At 51.7% G+C, this 9348-nt stretch overlaps 1 protein-coding gene across 1 annotated transcript; it reads right to left on the bottom strand.

The window, feature by feature from the left end:
• Positions 1–642: 642 nt before the first annotated feature.
• On the bottom strand, positions 643–4709 carry C5H1orf216 (chromosome 5 C1orf216 homolog). Its single transcript, XM_044770334.2, has 2 exons — positions 4517–4709; positions 643–2481 (listed from the first exon to the last, which is right to left on the bottom strand). Exon 2 carries the CDS (start codon positions 2474–2476, stop codon positions 1787–1789), a length of 690 nt encoding a protein of 229 aa, XP_044626269.1. The 5' UTR covers positions 2477–2481; positions 4517–4709; the 3' UTR covers positions 643–1786.
• Between the last annotated feature and the right edge of the window lie 4639 nt (positions 4710–9348).

The following is a 9348-nucleotide window of genomic DNA, read 5'->3' as shown; positions in this document are numbered from 1 at the left end:
ATCCATGTCCATCTTCCTCTACTTTATAGGTGGGACGCCTACCACAGCATGGCTTTTGCCAAGCAGTGCCATGTCTGCATCTGGGTTCCGAACCGGCGATCCCCTGGCTGCTGAGAACTGGAATGTGCGAACTTAACCACTGCGCCACTGGGCCGGCCCCAAAGCCCCACATTTTGCAGATAGGGAGATGAGGGCCAGAGGCAGCGTCGTGACCTCCAGGCCACTACTCACCCATCAGGATCTTGCATCCTCTTGGCTCCCAGAAGCAAGGCAGAGAGCTCAGCTACTTTAGACCTTGGTTCTGCCCAGAACCCACCTGCCCTCTACCTCATGGAGCCTCTGCTGGAGCCTGTCAACCCCCATTTAAAGGGCCATGTGGTGACAGAAGTGGGTATGACCCAGCATCCTAAGAGCTTCCAGAGGCTGGGCTGACACTGCCTCCTGCCCACCCTGGAAGCAGAACGGTGGTTCCTCCTGGCCTGGACAGTCTGATTTCAGGGAAATGGACCAAACTAATTCAACATCCAGTGTTGCTTAAAGCAGAGAGGAAGCCTAGAGAGGGAAGTGAGATTTTTCCCCAAGGCCTTGGAACACCTCATCCATTCCTTGCAAACTTATAAGCACACATTGCTTTTCTTTTTTAAAAAAACTTTTTATTGAGGTACAATTGCCATATAACATTATATTAGCACATTCCATTTCATCAGAAGCTTAAGTCAGCATGGTTTGCAACCATTTGACTTGGTCTGCAGCGGAGAGGCGTGGTTTGTTTGGGAACTGATATTGTAGAATTCTTCTATTCTTCACAGGGTTCTGCAATTGTCATCTCCCTCATCCCCATCTCCCAGGTGCCCAAAGGCAGAGTTCAAGAGGGACAGTCCCCCATCTTCTCTGACCCTGCCCCCACCCCTGCCATGGTGTCAATCACCACCCCCAGCTCCCCTCCCTGATACTAATTCTCTACCAATTGCCCTGGCAAAAACGCAGCCAAAAAGCCACAGCAGATCAGAGCAGCCACCAAACTTCCTGCAGCAAATCCACCATCAGGGACAACAGCTTAGCAGAGTGAGGTCTGGGAGGAGGGGAAGGGAGAAGGAGAGGTGGCCTGGGAAATCCCAGGAAAATGAATCAGTCACAACCCTCAGATAAAGGACAGCAGGCTAGCCCTCTCTCTCCAGGGAGCCCTCTTTCTTCTATGGAGAAAAAGGCTAGGGTAGGTCATGGGTAACCCAGGGTGTGGATGGATGCCCCGCACATGCGATTGAATATCTATTTACACACATCTGCTTGTGAGTCTGCCTGAAAATATACATGCTCCTAATATACACTTCCCATGCCTGCACCTGCACACGTGCACCCCCGCACATAGGCCTGTACACACAAGGGCTCACTCACATACGCCCACTACAAGCCTGCTCACTCACTCATATGTACACACATCTTTTGCACAGACATCCTTACTCATGCACATATACACACACTGTTGGGTACCTGTCCACACGTGCATATACAAATTGACTCACTCTTCCACACGTTACACATATACGTATGCTCCCTCTTACATACTCGTATAGGTGTGCAGCTAAGTTAGCTCGTGTGCACACACAAGCTGATACACAAGTGCTGCTTCACAAATGCTTGCACATACCTGCCTACATGTTGGCACATATAAACTCACGCTTACCTGCACTCATATCAGCGAAGAATCATGTACTTACTTGTGCACAACCGCACACATGCGTGCAAATATATACATATACCCTTGCACCCCTGTGGAGGTACACCCTTAGCCCTGGTCCTGGGGCCTAGATGGTGCTGCCCTCTGTTGGAGACAGCGGATGAGCTCCTTTCGGTTGACTAGGATGGTGTCAAAGCTCTCCTGCAGACGGGCCTGCTGGTCAACCAACTGATGCTGCAGGCCCCGGATCCACTGGAGCAGGGCCAGGCGACGGTACATCACCAAGTGCACGTGGTGCTTCTCTTTCTCCTGCTCTTTGTAGCGCTCTTGAGCCTGCAGCTGCTGCACGGCCTGGGCCACCGAGGGCAGAAGGGGATCTGAAGGGCCAGGGCCTCGAGGGGTCCCACAAGCAGGCTCAGGGCTGCTGCTAGGGCTGTCGATGCTCAGGGAGCTGCTGGCATAGCCGTTGTCTTCCAAAGGGGAGCAAACTGTGCCAGTATCACCCATCTTCTCAGGCTCAGCTCCAGGGATCTCTGCCCCCTCCGGTGGGCTGCGGACCTCCCCCTCGGAGAGTCCAGAGGCCCGGAAGGCCTGGTTGTCAGAGGGCAACTCGGAGGAGCTCCTCATCAGGATGGGCTCCCCTTGGCCTGGCATCCCATGCCAATTCTCATTGGCATCCTTGGCGCTTGCCATGAAGTTGGAGTTGCTGTCCGGTTGGAGCTCGGGGGGACATACTCCAGGGGGTGGGCCCCCCAGGTTCTGGCCCCCCTCGGCTAGCCCTGGCTGCATGGCGAACATCTGGTCTGTACAGGGGAAGCAGAAGAATGAGTCAGAGCAGGACATGGTGGTGCACCTCAAGCCGTGGCGATCTAGCTGCAGGGACCAGGCAGCAAGTGAGAGCCTGGCCACTCCTCAGTCCCTTTCCCTTGACTCCGCTAACACCTCCCTTCGTGGGTTTCCTCCTCCCTCTCTGACTGTGGATTCTCAGTCGCCTGCACCGAGTTTTCCCTCAGCCCTCTGAGGCAGGCTGTCTTCTCATTCTATGCACTTCTCCCCAGATGACCCCATCCTCTGCTGCAGCTTCAAGAACCATCATGTGTCGATGACTCTCAGCTCTGTCTCCAGCCCAGATCCAACCGCTCTCCAATTCTGCAACCAACCACAGGTCCTCACCCTGCTTCCTTCCCCCATCTCACTGGCCACCAAATTCCGACGATTCTTCCTCCTAAAAACCTCTGTGTGTGTATGTACACACATGTCCACTCCTTTCACTTGGTTCAGGCCATTTCTTACCTGGATTACTGACCACTACAGCCTTTTCACTGATCTCTCTGCCTCCAGTTAAAAACATACAGTTGATTTCTCACAGCTCCGAGGGCCTTCCCTCAACTCCTGCTAAACCTCTCCATGGCCTCAAGGCTGTGCTTCCTCTGGCCTCTGCTCACCCCTCCAGACTTGCCTCTTGCCACTCTGCCCCTCGTGCCACACCAAACTGCTCAGAGATCTCAAAACACACCATTATTCTCTGCACACAATCCCTTGGCCTAAAATATCCTACCTCTCCTCTCCCCTCTAAGGTCCTCCCTTCTGCACCCAGCAAATTCCTTTTTGTACCTCAAAACTCAGCTCTAACACCCCCACCTCTCTGAAGCCATCCTGATATTCTCCCCACTGTCCCAATACACACAAACAGTTAAGCAGGCCTTCCTCTGGGTCCCCACCACCCTGGGGACGCACTATCTTATCCACGTTTGTTTCCTGTCCTTGGCATATAGTAGACAGTCAGTAGATGTCCATTCAACTGTTTTGCTTTTTTTTAAAACTATCTTATAATAGCATCTTATAAATCTGGCTCCCTGACTAGACATGGAACTCCTCTGTACGTCCTCCGTCACATTCCCTGGAGCCAGCACGGAGCCTGGCGCTAAGCAGGTGTCAGTACATACCTGATGAGTGAATGGGGGTGAGGGACTGCAGTGGGATAACCTATGCTCAGGAAAATGGGGCCAACAGCAGCAGGAGGCTACTGCTGGCTGCCCAGGGCTGGAAGAACTGGGTTCAGTTCCCTCCTCTGCCCCAGGGAAGCCCCTCCCCCCACTGACAAGCCTCTCTCCTGACCTTGCGTCCTTCCCTCTTTATCTGCTATCTTGTGTCTCTGCCCCTAGCTTGCTCCATCCTGAGGCCCTGGAGGGAAGGCACAGCACACTATTCTTTCCTCCCCAATAGCCAGCTTCTACCCAAATTAGGGCTTGAACTGACAAGAGGTTTCTACTGACCACATATGACTAGAATTAGAAAAACTGGGGATCTGTGAGAGCCTGAGATAGCATTAGTAGAGGTGGCAGGAGCCCTCCCCACTTCCAGTAGTGGGTGGAAGTCCTGGGGGGAATGGTGTGGGGACAGCCCCTGTGTAACCAACGCACTCCCATCCTGCTAAGCAAGGTGCCTGGAGATCTTCCCCGCCCAAATGTTTTCTTTTTCCTAAACTTGGGCGGGGCCATGAAGGAAGCTGGGATGCAGCGGACATGGTACCAAAGATAACCCGGTTCTCAGAGGCCGTAAAATGGGAACCCAGACGCCCCCGGATCAGGCTTCTCTCCAAGCTAATCCGCAATTTGCCGGGGTGGGGGAAAAGCGGCTCTGTAAGGATGGCGGGAGGGGCCTCCCTTCCCGCCTAGCTTTGCGGGAGAGGGAGACCACCCTCAGGAGACAGAGGATGGAGATCATCCTTCCCTAATCTTCCCAAAGGAGGCAGCTGGGCAGAGGCTGCCACTCCCCCCCACCCCACCCCACCCCAGCGGCTGGACCCCAAGCCCTCCCGCTCCGGCTCCGACTCACGGCCTGGAGGCGCCCGCCCGGCGCGGCTGGCTCTCGTTCCGCCGGCCCCGCGGCGGGAACTCGTCCCTCGAGGCTGGAGGCGGGGGGTGCTCCCTCGGCCTGGGCGCACGCGCGGGCCGGGGCGCGGGATGCGGGGATCGGGGCGGTGCGCCCAGCCCCAGGCCGGGCCTGCGGAGTCGGGCGGCGTCGGCGCGGCGGGGCGGGGCGGGCGGCGCGACCCACGTGGGCAGGTTCGGGTTTCCGCGGAGCAGCGCGCGAGGTCGAAGCGCCGGAACCGCCTCCCCTGCCTTCCGCAACCTTGACCGAGCCCGTGCACGTCCGGTTTTATCTCCTAATAGGAGTCGCCGGGCCCCTCCGATCGGTTTGCCTCACCGCAGATACAGTGGCGTTTTCAAGATGAAATTCTGATCGTGTTCCACCCTCCTGCTTAAAGCCCTTCAACGGCTTCCCCACTGCGGCGTAAATCTTTAAAGCAGCAGCCCCAGGGCTCTGAGCATCCAGCCCTGCCTACCTCTCCAGCTTCATCCTTTTGCCCACCGTCGCTGCAATTGGGCCTCACACTCCTTTCTGCCGTGAGGCTTTTGCACACACTGTTCCTTCTAAAATTCTCTTCCCTCTCCCGATTTACTCCTATTTCAGATCCCTTCTCAGATAAACCTTCTCCGACTTCCTAGACCCAGATTAGTTCCCCCTTTTGTATTATCCCTCGTTGTTTCTTTTCTTCATAGCATGTATCACAATTTGAAATTATATATTCATTTTGTGCTTATTTCATTCAAGTCATTTAATGAAAGCTGTGTTTCAACAGAAGAAAGAAAATCCCCTCTGGGACAGAGCTCGAGCTAATGGCCTGTACCCTGGTCTGGGTGGCTTCCTCCAGGCAGGGCAGAGTACCCCTTCATGCCGCCTGTGCAGTGAGCTCTTCTGTGAGCTGTGCAGTTTCTACTTAATGAAGTCTGATCCTCTCACTCCCTTCCTTCTGGGGCGGGGAGGGGGGGAATGTGTAGGGAGTGGGGACTCAGTTTGAATAAAAAAGAATGGAGTAATTGCTAACATTAACCATAAAACCAAAAAGCACTAGCTGGTGTTAGGGAAGTTAAGGCTTCTTAGATGAAGTTCTGCTTAGAGACAGCCCCAGGAAGAAGACTGGGACAAATTTAGCCTTTAGGGACATGAGATCCCAGGAAGTCCCTTCCATACCCCCTACTTTATTGAGCAAACCAAGCAATTGGCTACCCCTTCCTCATGGCCTCCCCCCGTTAAAAACAAAGCAAAACTCATATGGATTCATCTTTGAATCCTAAGACGTTAGAAATACCCCTGTCTTTTTCCCGCCTCCCTTTCTTTTGCTTTCTTTTTTAATGAGGAAGAATTCAAGTCCGTGATCTGCGTGATGAGACATCCTCTTCTAGTCCCAACTTGATTCCAATGTCCATTCTGCAACCTAGAGACTGAGGCAAATTCCATCACACCAACAAATCCTATATACAAAAATATGGGGAATGGAAGAGAAAAAAACCACTTTATTATTATTACAACTCCTATTTTAAGAGGGAAATGGAAATAAAAGGGTGAAGGCAGAAGTAACTCAAACTCTGGCCACTCCCCCAGCTAAGAATACGCAGGTGGAGACCTCAGTCCCATTCCTCCATCAGGTCCTAGGGCCTAACTAGTCTTCCATTATCCACTGCAAGTCCCACTTGCCGTTAGCCAGAGTTTTCTTCCTCAGGAGCTGACCCAGATCCTCACTCCTGAAGGCTCTGGGCTTTGGTGGGCTAGAGTTATGCAGGTCTTCTTGTGTCTTACAGCCACAAAGGCATCTAATTGGTGGGCCCAGAGCAGCTCCTCCCACCCCTCCTTCCGGCTCTGTCTCCAAACGAGAGCCTGATGAGTCCAGGGATAGGAACTCCACTCCAGGTGAGTCAGAGTCCTTCTCTGGGACTTTCTGAAATAAAATTAAGGGAAGACGTGAGCCTAGGGCTGTAGCAATCACATTCCCTGCCAAGTGGAAATCAGTTTGTAGTAGAAGAAAATGATGCTGACACACAGACACAGAGACAAAAGACAGAAGTCCTGGTGATGTTCCAGGCCGTTTCCCGAGGCCTTTGTGTACCTTCCAATAAGGCCCTGATTTTTCCAAGCCCAACTTGAGTGGAATTTCTTTGACTAGCAATCAAAAGAATCCTGATTAATACAAGAGCACACGGTGGTGATGCAGGGGTCCCCTGGGTCCCACTCACGCACCTCTCAGCCCTCAGTAAGTAGTAGCAACTCTATTTCCTCTTGATATCCATTATCAGTCCAGCCTACACTGTGACCTCCTTTCTTCTATTCCTCTAGTATAATGAGGAGCGCCTGGAATGCAGCAGAATCATCTTATGTTCCCTGATTAGAAACATTCCTCCCTAGATGCTAAAACCTCCTGACCTGCAGAACCTAGAATGTCAGAGACGGGAAGCAAACTCTTTGAGAAAGTAATTAGGTACAATCCCATAATGTGCCACACCCGCGTCTACCTCTTCATGTGTATTCTGGCTACAAAAGACAATTATATATTGATTGTTGATTTAAAGCCTATCTTGTACCTTGCAGGGCAGCACACAACCTGGCATGAATGAGTCATCAACTGGTCATCCCATTGTTCTATAAAGTTAGTTGTTTCTAAATAACATAATACCACCTCTCCACCTAATAAGTAAAGTGACTTACAGGGCATCAGTCTGTAGCCTCTCTTTTCTTAGTCAAGGGTAATGTCGTGTGGGATTCTCTAGAACTGTGTATTTAATGCAGTAAGTGCTCAGACAGTGGTCCTGGCGATTTCATAATTTTCAGAGAACTGGGAGCCTGGAGAACAAAAACCCCAGGAAGGCAGGGGTGCCTGTGTCTGCATGACCACAGACAAGCAGGTGTACAGATGTCTGTTCTTCATTCACCAGAAGTTTCCTCGGTCAGGGTGCCAGGGAATCAGTCACCCCCGGTGAAGGGGTGTTTGTGGCTGTATCCACCCAGCTACATAGATTGCAGGGACTTACTTGGCAGGGACACAGAAATCACCAGGGATGGCTAGTATCAGCCCGAATAGGGCTCTGCAGCAGGCCAGCCCATCATGAAGGTCCTGCAGTGGGCAGTGAGGAGATATCTTGGCAAGAAGACAGATGGCCAAGAGAGGCTAGCGGTGAGCAGTCAGATCCAGGCCTTGGAGGCCTGGGGTGTCAGGCAAGGAGACAAGGGAAGATGAGAGGAATTGCTACTCCAGGAAATAGGACAGGCATCAGAGTTCCTCTATGGGTGAGTAATTTTTCAATATCGGTGCTCCTGGGAAGAAAGGGATGGTAGACCAAGGTGTTTCAATCTCAAAGACCTTGTGCGCTGCCATCCATTCATTCACATTCAGCACACAGTAACAGAGTGCTTACTCTGTGCCGGGTACTATACTGGGGATTCAGAGCAGAATCAGAACTGGTGGTGGCCTTGGGGAGCTCCCTGTTTAGAAAGGGAAATAGACAAGCGTGGGCTATACAATGTGACCAGCCCCTGCAAAAGAGCTAGAAGGCAAAAGTAATGTGCACAAAAGAGGGGAAGGAAAGGCTTCACAGAGGTGATATTTGAGCCAGGCTTTGAAGGATGAATAGAAGCTCACCAAGAGAAAGCAGAAGGCAGAGGAGACCATATGCCATGTGTGTGTTCAGACAACACAGAGGAGGCCAGCATGGCTGGAGCTTGGGGGGCAATGGAGGCAGAAGATGAGCCTGGAGGATAAAATTGGCCTAGTTGTGAAAGGCCTTGACCCATTCCAAGGAGCTTGGGCTTCATCCTGTGGGCAGCCGGGAAATAACTGAGGAAGCCCCCAAAAGTTCCACATCAGAACAAAGCACAGGCCTCAGTTCTGGAGTACAAGCTACATTGTGTCCTGCTTTCTTCTCTTTTCCTGAGCTTGCATCATCTGTCAACTTCCCCACATGGCTTTGCGAACTTAGGCAAATCAAATCATTTTAACCTTTTTAGGTTAAATAAAAATAATATGCCTTAACATTGTTAAGTAACTTTATAATTGTGAACATTGTTCCTTGGGCTCCCAACACCAGGTTCAGCCCTGGAGGACCTTTGACATACCAAAGAGCCCTTAAGGCAGATTAGAAGGAAAATTGTTCCCCAGAATTAGCTCATCTCAGGAAAGGAAGGCCCAGGAAGCTGGTGACCTAGTTGTTTTGTTCATCCATTTCTCCACTGCCTCTTAAAGGTAAAGTGCCACTCTAGTTTATCAAGAAATTGCTGTGTGATCCCCTTAGGGAAGACATGTCCATTCCCCACCCCCAATATGGCTGTTTTCTCAGCTGTAAAATGAGGGGGAAGTACATCAAATCTGGAATTTTAAAGCATTTTTTTTTTAAGCTTTGGAATCGTTTTTTTCAAACAAAATCTTTGTAACACACCCAGTTTGAGATCTCCCCTCCCCTGAACCCTCCACCCTAAACGGCCCCTGAGAGGGTTCCCAGGGAGATTTGAAAGCTCAGTGGGGCACAGTTTCAAATCCACTGTACCACATGAGCCCGGGAGATGAATTTCTGCCCCCAACTCACCCTCCCTCCTGACCCCGTAGGGAAAAAGGAGAAATTGAGGGGTGTTTTGGAGCTGCTGGAAGAATAAAAGGTAGTCTAGACTCTTCCTTCCCAATGCACCCAAGTGAAATGGCCTCTCCCAAACCCCTCTATCATCAGGAGCCCAGAGAAGCTAAATCCAACGGCCCAGAGCCCACAACAGAGGGAGCGAGCTAGAGAAGATGATCTGAAGGAGGAGTGAGAAGGGGGTGCCTGTTCCACCCCCTTCCTAGC

The sequence above is a fragment of the Equus asinus genome, chromosome 5, assembly GCF_041296235.1.
Source record: "Equus asinus isolate D_3611 breed Donkey chromosome 5, EquAss-T2T_v2, whole genome shotgun sequence".
In the NCBI taxonomy this organism is placed as follows: Eukaryota; Metazoa; Chordata; class Mammalia; order Perissodactyla; family Equidae; genus Equus; species Equus asinus.
Note: the sequence above shows the minus strand (reverse complement) of the source record. Positions and strands in the feature narration are given on the sequence as shown.